At 43.7% G+C, this 14121-nt stretch overlaps 1 protein-coding gene across 2 annotated transcripts in view; it reads right to left on the reverse strand.

The window, feature by feature from the left end:
* Positions 1–14121, reverse strand: part of LOC128744392 (1-phosphatidylinositol 4,5-bisphosphate phosphodiesterase) — a 185127-nt gene that overhangs the window by 114199 nt on the left and 56807 nt on the right. For both annotated transcript variants that reach the window (XR_008412387.1, XM_053841375.1), the window contains exons 2-3: positions 10901–11104; positions 10782–10841 (exon numbers count right to left, since the gene is read on the reverse strand). Coding sequence is in view for 1 of the 2 variants with exons in the window: in XM_053841375.1 (XP_053697350.1) it covers positions 10782–10841; positions 10901–11071 (231 nt within the window). In the remaining variant the exon portion in view is untranslated. The remainder of the gene's footprint in view (positions 1–10781; positions 10842–10900; positions 11105–14121) is intronic.

Below are 14121 nucleotides of genomic sequence, written 5' to 3' on the forward strand. Positions count from 1 at the left end.
TAAATCATTTTTATTATTGTTCAATGCGTCAATCAAGCAGTGTAAGTTCCCTATGCAATGGAAAGAGTAAGTTATGTTCCATATACACAAGAACGGTGCTAAGCACAACGTCCAAAGCTGTTGAGGAATTACATCGTTGTGCTCCAGCTCTAAAGTACTCAAGGTAATCGTGAACGAACGCCGCTATGCTCGCTAACTCGCCAATTTTGTCTCGTTCTGCCTGCGGAACATAAATGAAGGAGTGCAATTTTGACACAACGGATCTGAAGGCAGCGTTTGATCGAGTGGCTCACGGTATCCTTCTTGCAAGACTTGAAATGCTGGGAGTTTCCGCACCGTTCTGCCAGTGGACAAACGTACCTAATACACCGGACACTGAATGTGAAGATCGGGTCCGAGTTTTCCAACTCATTCTGTATCTTCTCTAGTGTACCGCAGAGGAGCAACCTTGGACCACTGCTCTTTTCTCTTTTTATAGATGAACTACCAGCTTTCCTACCACCTGGATATCGCTATTTTTATTTCGACGGTATAAAAATCGTTAAGGTAATCAAAATGGTTTCCGTCTATGCAGTCGGACTGCAACGCTAAGTGAACAAATTTTAAGATTGTGCTACTGTCAGCATCTCAAAGTGCTTCACGATATCCTTTCACCGTAAAAACAAAACTATCCAGCTTTTTACGCGCTATAATGGAGGACGCTATAAATTGTGTTCGTAATATGCGAACAATCTTTTTGACAACTCTGCATACATCAAAACTGGGCACTCTTCTCCTGTACGGCAGTGTTGCTCTTTCCTTCATTTACGCAAAAGAAGGAGAGCAATAGTTTTGTTTACATTTCGCACATTTTTGCTCTCCTTCTTTGGTGTAAACGAAAGAAAGAGCACGGTAGTGTTGCAAGAGAAGAGTGCCAGATTTGATGTATGCAGAGTTGACAAAAAGATTGTTCGCATATCACGAACACAATTTATAGCGGCTACCATTATAGCGCGTAAAAAGCTGGATAGCTATTAGCTATAATATAGCAGGACATGTATTACAATATCTTATTTTGCCTTTCCCGGGTATTTCGCGCTGTTACACTCCCTTCGCGAGCCACTCTACGTATAGACGTGACAGGTGATGATGACTGACACTCCTGCCTCCAGCATCTCCTTTCAAGAAACCAGATCGATTATAATTCATCCCGGGTCGCTGTTATAGCTGTGTGATTTTGTGTCAATATTAAGTTTCATTTTTTAGTATTGCTAACGCAATCTTATCGTTTTTACGGATATTCGACTATTTTCGCTTGCCCGTCAAGATAAAATTGTGTTTTCTGTGTAATACCGGCAAACTGTTGTGCTTCTGAGAAGAAGTTAGTGAAGTGTATTTTTGTTTATTTCCATCAAGCTGATACCACCATACTGCCATTTCGTCAATTTTTTCTGAGAAAAGCGACATCTGCATCTGATTGTGCGAAACTATTTTCTTGTCTGCAAAGAAAATCATTCCAAGAGTGTCCACCATTTTTTTAATTATGGAATGAAAAAAAATGCACAAAGCAAGTAGTGGAATCGGAACGTATTTTTTGCGGCGGATTCTGCGGTTCTGCATTTCACTTGGTCTGTGCGAGCGTCGATCTTCCCGTCCTGGATGTTCTCCTAAGAGGAGATGAATGGACGGAGACAAATCAGTCGGGGTATTGAGTGTTCGTGGGACGAAAGCAGCCAGTGCACTATGGTCCAGAAAGCCAAATTAGGTGGAAAAAATTGTTTACTCAGTAGTCGTTGATTTTAGACTATTTACGTCTTAGCAACAAAATCTTGATTTAGGATGCCGCTTTTTTTGGCATGAGTTATTCTAGGGTGACCCTTAAATTCACCAAGATCCAAAAATTATCTTCAAACCGAAACAAGATAGAGCGATATTCACTTCAACAATTTTATAGCTTGAAGTATTTTGAGTAATATTGCAGAAGGCGAAATCCTTTTATCTCGAACCGTTTCCATATTAGAGCGATTTTCCTGAGTCAAGTTAGGGTGACCCTGCTATTTTGCGATTTTTCTCCATAACTTTTTTATTTTGCCTTTCTCGCAAAACACTTCTTCAGATGACTGTTGAGGCTCAATAAGACGCAACTTTTGGTGAAACAAGAAATTGGCTATCTACTTTACTTCTACACTTATATTAATTTTTATGATAAAAATAGGCCGTTTTCAAATGTTAGTACCTCAGAAAGGTGCAAGCAGAATTAAAATCGGTTGATTGCGTTTGAAAGATCGTGATTTTTTGTGCATAATATCAAAAAATTGGAGAGTGGATTTTTGTCTATCTCAAATAAATCAACTTTGAATATGTGTGGTTTTAACATATTTAAGTATATAAAAGTAAACGAGTTGCGCCTTAACTCCGCAAGGCCTTGACTGTTCTTGATTAAACTTAGCGTACATGTTTCTTGACATAAGTAAATCAGCACAGGGGGTTGACAAAAGCGGGGTGGTCGCTAAAAAGGGGAGGGGGAGGTACAAATAAGTAAAAGTGACTGTAATTATCTTGGATTTAAACCGTTATAAGTTGTGTGAGTGGTTCAAATCTAAAAGAGAATGTATAAATTTAACCTCATATTTGTTGACTTAAACTTCATAATGAGGTTAGACATTAAAAACGGTAGACTATCCAATAAACAGAGGGAATGGTAGACAAAGTAATGAAATCATATGTGTTTCATAGTATCATGGAGTGGAACTACCGAATGAGAAGTTTAAATAGTTTTCTACCCGCGACGGGGATTTCCGTGACTCGCACCTCCCCTTTCATCAGAGGCCACCATTTTTTTTTTGTCTTTCAGCCACTTGTACATATGTTTTCGATAAGATTGAAAATCTCAGGCGAGCGAGTGTGAAAAGCATAGCATCCAAAGCTTACTCCACTGACGCAAGCCTACGCCAAACAACTGCTGGCACTGTGTGCATACATTCTGCTACCTACACACTCGCGAGTGTACAGCCTCACTCTAACTCTTGACTCACTCTTGGCTCTAACAGCCTCTCCCAGCCGGGATTCGAACATATGACGACTGGCTTATTAGACCAGCATCATACCTCGAGGCCAACTGGGAGGTGATAACTAAATACACTGTGGCAAAAACTTGTCGCAGTGTATGAGAATATCAGAAAAGAAATCCGAAAGAAATGCTCATGCATATGTGTTCGTTAGAAGAAAATCGTGAGACAAAATTGGACCACACGAATGCGGGCTTCACAACACTACGTTTCAGTTTACAAATTCTCATAATACAAAAAACAAAAACCTCATTTAGACATATCTACTCCTCTCCTTGATTAGCTCTCCTCGGTCAGCGGCCCTTTTGTCTACAGCAACTTGTACGTCTCTCCGAAGATAATGAAAGAGACACAAAGCCTTCCTTATATTGTTCTACTTCCGTAGTTGTAACCCTCCCATCTTTTCACTCGCTCTTCATCTTATCTCCCAGCCACTTGTACAACTTCTAACAGACCAAATGCAAGATATTATTATTATTATTACTCTATATTTGAGAGGTTTTCAGCCTGTGGCTTCGCCCCTTAATGCAAGATGATCGCAGCCACTTTTACTTATTTGGACCTCCCCCCCCATTTTTAGCGACCACCCCCTTTTTGTAAACCTTCTGCGCTGATTCACTTGTATCAAGAAACATGTACGCCAAGTTTGCTGAAGAACAGTCAAGGCGTTCCGTAGTTATGGCGCAACTCGTTTACTTTTATATACTTAAATATGTTAAAACCACACATATTCAAAGTTGATTTATTTGAGATAGACAAAAATCCACTCTCCAATTTTTTGATATTATGCACAAAAAATCACGATCTTTCAAACGCAATTAACCGATTTTAATTCTGCTTGCACCTTTCTGAGATACTAACATTTGAAAACGGCCTATTTTTATCATAAAAATTAATATAAGTGTAGAAGTAAAGTAGATAGCCAATTTCTTTTTCCACCAAAAGTTGCGTCTTATTGAGCCTCAAAAGTCATCTGAAGAAGTGTTTTGCGAGAAAGGCAAAATAAAAAAGTTATGGAGAAAAATCGCAAAATAGCAGGGTCACCCTAACTTGACTCAGGAAAATCGCTCTAATATGGAAACGGTTTGAGATAAAAGGATTTTGTCTTCTGCAATATTACTCAAAATACTTCAAGCTATAAAATTGTTGAAGTGAATATCGCTCTATCTTGTTTCGTTTTGAAGATAATTTCTGGATCTTGGTTAATTTAAGGGTCACCCTAAAATAGCTCATGCCAAAAAAAGCGGCATCCTAAATCAAGATTTTGTTGCTAAGACGTAAATAGTCTAAAATCAACGACTACTGAGTAAACAATTTTTTCCACTTAATTTGGCTTTCTGGACCACAGTGCAGTGGTTCGACTAGAACGGTTCCGTTAAAAGACGATATTTTTTGGATTTATCTTTCTGCCCTTCATCCAAGCACGATATTAAAGCTTTGGTTGGCGAATGCTTAACCATGGAAGCCGAAGCAAGACTGAAAGTGATAAGTAATTTTAGTTTTTTGATTTTTTCGGTGATATATAGGCCAATATTGTGTTTTCGGCGGACGTTTCGACCTACTATTCTTCGGTCATTGACAATATTGGTCTATATTTCACCGAAAAAATCAAGAAACTGAAATTATAAAGTGAAAGGTGACTAACTCAAACAATAGAATGAAAGTGATAAGGTTAGTCCCGAAAGGAAAAGACCCAGTGTTGCTGAAATTTGTCTCCTTTAAAGTTGGTCTGGATGACGATTATAAAAAAGCTGCCCTATCTAGTGTCAAACCCTATCAAACCCGGCCTGAAAGCGTCTATTTCGGTGAATTTCAAGATTACCGCTCAAAAAACGCGATGAAGGTTATTGGGTTGAATCGGAAGCTGAACGATGCATCTCCAGCAGAAACTTAAGCCAGTGCCAAAGCCATCCTTTGCTCTCTGATGTCATCTCGTCACAAGTGCTTTTACAGGTAACACCGCAAGCTACAAATTTTCTCGTCATTTGAATCATTCTGGTACTGGAGTTGGATGTCAGAAATTGAGCGAGGATCGATCATCGGGACGCATGATAGCCACCACTAGGGGAGCCTCCATCCCGATCCTGTGTTCGGAGCGGGGGAGCGGGTCTCCCAAAATCATCTCTCAGTTTATTGGTCTCTGGGTCTCTGGGATGCACCGTACTTACCAATAAGGAGACCTCTGATTGCTCCGCCTCAGTCGAGCTACTGCAGCCAGCGATCAACAGTTATCCCGGTCCTGTGTGCGGCAGTGGCGATGAGGGTCTCCAAATTGCCAACAATGGCAAGTATAATTATCCCTTGACCTCGTCAGATGTTGATCCGTTCCGTGTTTCCAGCTACACGGCTAGCAGACTTGACCAACTTCGCTGCCACACTCGCCAAAACGTGAACATTTTGGATACCGTAAATCGCTTCCTCGCTTCTAGCCGCTCACACGACGATTATAATGCGAGATACATTGATCCTGACCAAACTATCTGCGCCACTGTATCGACCAACGATTCATCATCTGTCACTGTGAAACCATTCACCTCTAATCTGCCGCTATCGGGATGCACGCCTGCAAGCACTTTGGAAGCCCCTGATCCCCTCAGTACAGTCGAGTTATTCCCGCTAGCGACCAAAAGTCCTGTACTTGAGTATGGAGAAGGGGTTTTCCAACCGGTTATCGCAGGCAAGTATACGCAACATCGTCGCCTTGACACCTCTCCAGTTTTGTCCCATTCTTCTAGTCAACAGCCCATCGTTAAGGTGAAATTAGCAGTTATCGATTCTGCCAATTTCAAATGCAGTTTTTTTTAGTTTGAAACAAAAATTCTGTGCATGAAAATATATTCGCTGTGTTCAGATTAACGAGAAGAAAGCAGTATTTACATTTTTTCAAACAGAACACCGCGTTTGGGCCCAAAAACTGCTTCCCAAATTGGGCTCTCCGACGAAAAGTCAATGACTGCTAATTTCCCGTTAAAGCGTTGCAATGCGAATTTGGGTGTTCCACGCTGCTGTGTCTGAATGTATAGTCGACCAAAATTCAGAAGCTGCTGGTTCCAGCTCATCATCTGTTTCATCACCAAATTTTATTCTGAGGTCAATTCATCGCTCACCGGGATGCACTGCAGTTGGCATGATGAAAATCCCGGAGCCCGCCAACCCAGTCGAGTCATTGAAGCCAGCATTCATCAGTCGTCCCGGTCCTGTGTGTGGGAGTTGTGATGGGGACTTTTAGCCTGCAACGTCAGGCAAGTATACTACCTACGGCTGGTACGAGTAACGCCAATAGCGGACCACCCATCCCTACGGATACTCTAATTAGTAATCTGATGTCGTATCATGTTGCATCTAATGCGGCAATCATCCCTGTGGATACTCCAGTTTGCAGCCTTACTTCGGATCCCGGTGCACCTAGTGCAGAAGCCTGTACATTCCATCGCACTCCTTCTGTGTACTATCAGAATGTAAGGGACCTACGGACTAAAATTGCTCGACTACGATTATTGTTGTCCAGTTGTGAGTATGATGTACTTGGCTTTACGGAAACATGGCTTTGAGCTGATATCGACAACGAAATATCTCCTCACTACGCTCTATTCCGTTGTGAACGTAACGAATTGTCCAGCAATCACTCATGGGGCGGTGGAGTATTGATCGCAATCAATAACGCTATAGAATGTGAGTCCATTGTGCTGGCGGATTGTAGTAAACCTGCGTAACAACCTTCGTAAAAGGCGGAACCAATACTTCCAAACTAAAAACGAATTTGATAGAATTAAGTTTCGTGAACGCGAGGCAGAGTACAAAGCCGTTCTTTCTGCAACGCACGGAAACCGCCTGCAAAGGATTCAGTCAAACAGGATCCTTCGCGTTTCTGGGATTTTATTAAGAAAAGGAAAGTCGATTATAATGATCCTTCATCCGTCAGTCTCGACAAAATAACTTCTCACTCCAACTCGGAAGCAGCCAATCTGTTTGCCTCATTTTTTGAGAGTGTATATAGCAAATCATCACTCGTACCACATACACATACACATCCACATACACGTATCACATACCGTTCCTAAATATCAATCTGCCGCTTATACAGTTTTCTGCAGACGAAGCTCAGAACGCCCTGGAAGATCTCGACTCAACGAAAGGACCCGGAACAGACGACATGTCTCCAATTTTTCCAAAAAACTGTGCCGTTTCGGCTTGCGTTACCGATTGCCGTCGTTTTTAACCGCTCGCTCCAGGAAAGAAAATTCCCAGACACATGGAAAATGGCATCCATAGTTCCAATTCACGGGTATGAAATGGAGAGAGTTACCTGAAAGGAGCGTCAAACATAGCTCTGGCTCTCTCAAGCTCCCACCTGACGCCTCCACGCAGATCTAAGTCAAATGATGACGGTCGATGGCCTTACCCGGAAATGCTTCATGTACTTACTGAAGCAGCTAAGCTAAGAGGTGCGAACTAGAGCGCCTGTTCTCCAGGTGAGGGGCGGCTGAATATGAAATGCTGTATCTCGCAAGCTATACCTAAGATGGCAGACCCATCAACGGGATGTAGGTATCGCGACCCCGGCACGGTCTGGCTTGCTTGCTCGAGAGCTGCATCAACTCGGAGTAGAGATCGCTGCTATTCAGGAAGTTCGGTGGCCAAATTCCGGAAAAAGTTCCATGCAGTAGACCCTATTGCAGGCACTTCTTTCATGTACCACATCTACTACAGTGGCGGTAAAAAAGCAGAACATGGAGTCGGTTTTGTAGTGTTGGGAAAATTAAAGTAACGAGTTATCCGGTGGAGACCGTAGATAACCGTATATGCGTGTTGAGGATTAAGGGCAAATTCTTCAACTACAGCCTAATAAACTTATACGCACCGACAAATGATAAATCCGATTATGCTAAGGACGAGTTTTACGACAGGCTTGAGAGGACCTACGGAGAGTGCCCAAAGCACGACGTGAAAATCATCATCGGAGATGCAAATGCGCAGGTCGGGAGGGAGGAATTCTTCCGTCCAGTTGCCAGAGAGTGACAGATAAAAAGAACCAGGCCAGGAGTCGCATACTCACTGCGACAACGCGTCAAAACAGAGAGAGGTACAGAGAGACTAGAGCTGCGGAAAAGAGAATCCATCGTCTAAAGAAACGCGACTACGAAGAGCACTTGCTCGCTGGCGCAGATGAGCGATACGCCAGCAACGACACACGGAGTTTCTATAAAACGGTGAGATGCAGGAATTGTGCCATGCCTGTGATGTGCAATGATAGTGCTGGCAACCTGCTTACCGACAAAACGGCGAAAGCAGCCAGGTGGAAGGAGCACTTTCAAACACTGTTGAATAGAGAGGTAAATGCGGAGATCAGCAGGGACAGGATAGGAATTGTAAGCGATGGTCAGGCTGTGGAGCCACCAATACAGGAGGACGTTAAGAAGGTAATCAGTTAGCTGAAAAACGGTAAAGCTGCTGGGAAGGACGGTATCCCGGCTGAACTTGTAAAAGCGGGGAGCCAGCGGCTCTACGAAGCAATCCACCGGATCATTGTCAGGAGCTAGGAGGATGAACAAATGCCGGAGGAGTGGTTGGATGGCCTCATTTGCCCAATTTTCAAAAAGGGACATCGAATGGAGTGTAAAAACTATCGAGGAATTACATTGCTCAATTCTGCCTACAAGGTGCTTTCCCGTATCCTGTTCTGCAGACTGAGACCGTTAGCGGAGTCCTTCGTCGGCGAGTACCAAGCTGGTTTTCGTGAGGGTCGCTCCACGACGGATCAGATGTTTACCCTGCGTCAGTTGCTAGACAAGTTCCGGGAGTACAACTCGCAGACACACCATCTGTTTGTGGACTTTAAAGCGGCGCACGATTCAGTTAAACGAAATGAGCTGTGGCAGATAATGCTAGAACATGGTTTTCCGACAAAACTAGTTACGCTGATTCATGCAACGCTGGACGGATACAAATCATGCGTTAGAATAGCGGCTGAGACCTCAGCTGCTTTCGTGACGTTGGATGGACTGAAGCAAGGGGATGCACTTTCTAACCTGATATTTAACATTGCCTTGGAAGGTGCATTACGAACGGCAAACGTGGAAAGGAATGTAACTATCATCACGAAATCTCACATGCTTCTTGGTTTTGTGGATGACGTCGATATCATCGGAATCAACCGTTGAGCAGTGGAAGAGGCTTTCAGGTCCTTTAAAAAGGAAGCGGCGAGATTGGGACTTATCATTAACACCGCCAAAACGAAGTACATGGTTACTGGTAGGGAACGTTGAAGCCCAAGTGGTGTTGGTGCCGTGGTGGAGTTAGATGGCGAACGATATGAAGTAGTGGAGGAATTTATATACCTTGGTTCACTCGTGACATGTGATAACGATGCAAGCCGCGAAGTGAAACGACGAGTTTCAGCCGCGAATCGGGCTTTCTACGTATTACGTAGCCAGCTGAAGTCCCGTAGTTTGCAAATTCGCACAAAACTGGTGCTCTACAGAACACTAATCCTCCCGGTGGCCCTTTACGGACACGAATCATGGACGCTAAAGGGAGGAGTGCTGGGGGTTTTTGAGCGTAAAATTCTGCGATCTATACTTGGTGGCAAAATGGAAAATGGAGTGTGGCGCAGACGCATGAATCACGAGTATACAAATATGCTGATATAGTGAAGGTAATGCAATGTGGCAGGCTGCGGTGGGCTGGACACGTGGCCAGAATGCCCGATGAAAGAGTAGCCAAAACTATTTTCAGTAGAGAACCAGGCAGAGGCCGTAGACTCTAGCCATCCCAAGCCCCTACTGAGCGCCCCCACGTGGCCATACCTGGTAATGCTCTATTGAGTAGCCAAGTTAGGAGGTGCGATGCTGGGTGGTTCCTGGCTGCCTAATCTCAAAACCGCGGCTTTGGGCAAACGGCGGAGCCACACGGCCTTGCTAATAGGTAAGCCTAATATAAGTTATTTTAATTATTTTTTTCGGTTTAGTTTATGAAGCATCTCCTGCTTAGTAAAAACTTTAGTCAAAACGAGTTTTAATACTGCACATGGATACCAGATGAAAAAATTAAATTAAGTATTAGAAGCATCCATAACCTCAAAGGACGCAACTCTATTACATACGAAGGACTGCTGGTGAGATTGTTCTAGTTTTGCCCATATAAACCACATTTCATTTTAATATCATATTATTAATAGTATTATTATTGATATCATAAATACGGAAGGCTGGATGATGGAGTGGATTGCCAACCTGAATCCTTATGGTCTAAAGCAAATGTGACACTTCTCAATTCAAAACAAACAAATCATCACGTGGGTTAAAGTTAGTACAGCGAAATGGATTATTACATGGAAGGATTCTAATGCTGGAAGGCGACTCTTATAACCCCGGAATGCTAGACCAATATCGTAGTTCAGAGCTATCTGGGTCAATGGTGGGAGATTGATGCGCAGTGATTGTCGTCTGACCGTTAAGGACCTGTTGGACTGTGGGATTGGACGGTTAAAGGATTTTTTATCTTCAATCGGCATACTTGCTGAAATGTAAGCAAGTAGATCATTTCGTTGTCGCCAAATTGTGTGTAATTCAAATAGTGTTCTAAGCAATCCAAGTAAAATATGGGGGCATTAAATATACAACATGTATTATATGATATAAAATTTGTTCCCGGTAAAAATTTGAGTGATTTGTTCTTACGCTGCCAAAAATGAATCGCCCTTTTAGTTCTAACAAAAAAAGTTAAAAAACTTACCTTCGGCACCCCTCCAGCGCGAATATCACTGACTTGGCAAAGCTCGATCACGTCGCCTTCCTGCGGAGATTAAACGAAATCATAAGCGTTTTTTCTTTTAAATTCCAGGAAATTCCTACCTTTCCTTCGCTCTTCCAGTACACGAAGAATCCATATTCGTCCACCTTAAACATACACGCTGGCTCGAATTCGTTGTTGTCCTTCTCCTCGGTCCACCGGTCGAAGACGCACCCATTTTTCAGCGCCTCCGGAACTGGAATCTGCCAGTTGAATTCGAACTTTTTGGTCATGGCTTACGGGGCGGGGGAATACTGTTTTGAGATCTGGAGACGAGAGAGAGAGAAAAATACGATACGATATTAATTGAAGTGTGTCTGTCTGTCTGTCTGTCTGTCTGCCCGTCTGCTATTGTCTATCTGTTCGAAAAGTGAGAACGTGACTGCCAACGGTGCACGTGTAAAATGTTTTTCATCCGCCGATTCAACCGATCACATTTCCAAACCAAACCACAAAATTTTCAACCCATCGTCGGCAGGCAGCACTGTTGCATTCATTATTTGCCCGGTCGAACTGCAGTTGATCCGTTCGTTCGTTCGTTCGTTCGTTTTTTATGCGCGCGCGATTGCACCGTGTCGACCGAACAAGGTCAGCAATCAGCCCAGGCTCAGGTGAGAGCTCGTACAAGTGCACCTCATCCATCCATCCAGTCAAACCTCCCGTTCCCCGTGGCCGTGGTAATTAAATAAATCAAATATCGACGAGTTTATTAAATTAAGTATTACAGTTGATGGTTGTCACGTTTGGTTATAGCATGTGTCGTGCATTACTAACAGGCGTGCAGCGTGCTTTTCAAAGCGTTTTGCTGCACGGGACACCGGGTTTGCGAGGCCAATATGCTAGTGCTAGTGCTCAGAATTGCAACCCAAACCGACCTAACGCCGGACAGCTGATCGATTTTCGATTAGGGATTTCGTCGTACCGGCGTGGCATGGATAAAAAGCAGCAGCAGTTGGGGGGTTTTTGATGGCTCAGACCGTTTGGAGGCGGATTTACGATTCGATGCAACCTGTGCTGCGCCACAGGAAGCAGAAGGGGATTATCGGAAGCAAACGCTGACCGACAGTGTTAATTATGCTACACCCCAATCCAATGCCGCGTAGTTTTAGTTTCGTTTTTTTTTCTTGTTCAATCGCATAATAAATGTCTTTCATATTGTGTTGCCGTTTGTGGTTTGCTCCGAGTTGACATTATAGACAATTTAATTAGAATAGCAGAGCATGGCAATGAAAACAAACCACACCTTCTGCTTGAAACTTGCACAGTGTCTGTGTTTTTGTGTCGGTGACAAACGGGAAATTCGATTCCAGTCGCACTGAAAAAAAAAACTTGAAACCACTCCATGCCAATTAGATCGAAAGAATCGTCTGCCTACAAATCATGAAATAATTCACTCGCACTCTACAGGCTGTCAACGGTTTGAACCGCAGTGTGGGGGGTGGGAGGGAGATGGAGGGGAGGGGATAGAGGGCCCCGGCCACAGGGTTCGGATGGCATGCAATGACATATGAGCGCAAAATTGGCACTCTCAAGTGCTATTTGCGCTTTTAATTAGTCTGCTTCTCTCGTTCGGTTTCCACTTGGGTATGCATTTATGGATGCTAGTTAAACTATACAGGCGCTTTTCCATATTGGCGCAGAACTAGTTTTTGTTTTCGGCGTCGATCGGCGGCCGGCTAGCACTATCTAGATGTCGGTATAATTTTACGATTACGGTAGCAAAGCAGACAGGTACAAATGCGTACCGGCGCTAAACAAATAGTGCTTCAATTGGGGGTCGTTTGTTGGAATTGCTGACAAATCGTTGCTGGCAGCAGCGGGAAAGTGGCACATTGCCAGAACGAGGGAATAATGAACTTCTCGGGACGACAGCCGATTATAGCTTTCTCGTTGGCAGCCCAGCCGAAATGTAGTTTCCGTTTTCGAACCTTTCTCCGTATCAATGACGTCAAACTTTAATAATGTGGAAAAACGCCAATCACATGCGCTATCGCCGATGACGGGAAGCTTCAAGCAGGAAAGCTCATTTTATAGTACTAAATCACTTCCCGCTGTGATAAAAGGGCTGTGAAAAATTTATTTCCCCATAGATAGCGTCAATAAGTTTGCGGTGAATCGCTTCTGTATGTGTATGTGTGTGTGTGTGGGTATGTATGTGTGTCTAATTGTCCAGCAGTCAACTCTGTGTTGGCATCAATTGCACCAAACTGCTTTCCACGGCACCGTTTAGCTCCTACAACAAGTGTGGGAATAAAAATGAAGGCGAATACAACAGCAGCAGCAGCAGCGACGACGACGGAAAATAATAAAACTTCCGAAAACAACCCTCATCAATTGATCGGACAGCTGTTACTACACGACTCGACTATTGGAAGGATGATCCAGCGCAGGTGGCAGCAACAGAGATAGTGGCACGAACGTGTGCCAGCCGGATCTGCTTATCGACTGAAATTAGCGCCATCGTGGACCATTATTATTACATTTTTGGCCCTAATGATACTTTATGGAATGGGAGTTTTTCCTGCTACCTGGGCGTTGCGGCAGAGAAGGTGCCTCCTCAAGTAGAGGTCAGTTCAATGTTTTACCTTAATAAATAATCAATATGAAACGAGCCAAAGCTACCAAGTCACATTGAAACCGGCGAATTTGTAAACTTTTTCCAATTAAACAAAGTTTGATGACGTCTATCGGTAAGTTTCCAGGAAAACTACGGTACCACTAAGCAATAGTTCACTTCCAATTCTGCGGCAACAAAAGTAATTTAAACGAGTAATTACAATCTGCTCTTCGTTTCCATGTTTTCGGAGAAAACGAACAAAAAAAAACGCTTTGGACTGCTAAATCTGTACAGCCGGAAAATCTGTGCACCACGTCGTCGATCTGTCATTCGACATTCGCCCGCAATTGCAAGCTACCCAAGCGACCCGAAATTTGTCCGACGGTTTGACACATCAATATCACCCGTGAGTGCACATTCCGCCCGTCTTCGGCAATGTCGACCTACAGGACGAGGACGACGGTCCTGTCATCTTCAGCGATGATGTGAAAGTGCACCCGCCCGGGAGATGGCGAGGCGACAGACTAACGACGATTTGAATCCGTCGTCGTCGTTGTCGTCGTCGTCGTCAAACTGTTGTCGGTTGAATCGAGTGTAACTCGAGAAACTTTTCTCATTTTCCCTCACATGGCATCATCCCTCACACATGCCGGGGGAAAGCTAAGCACCGTTTCGGCTAACAAAGTTTCTCGCTGCGCAAATCCGAACAACTTTGCCAACCAACTG

The sequence above is a fragment of the Sabethes cyaneus genome, chromosome 3, assembly GCF_943734655.1.
Source record: "Sabethes cyaneus chromosome 3, idSabCyanKW18_F2, whole genome shotgun sequence".
NCBI classification, from domain to species: Eukaryota; Metazoa; Arthropoda; class Insecta; order Diptera; family Culicidae; genus Sabethes; species Sabethes cyaneus.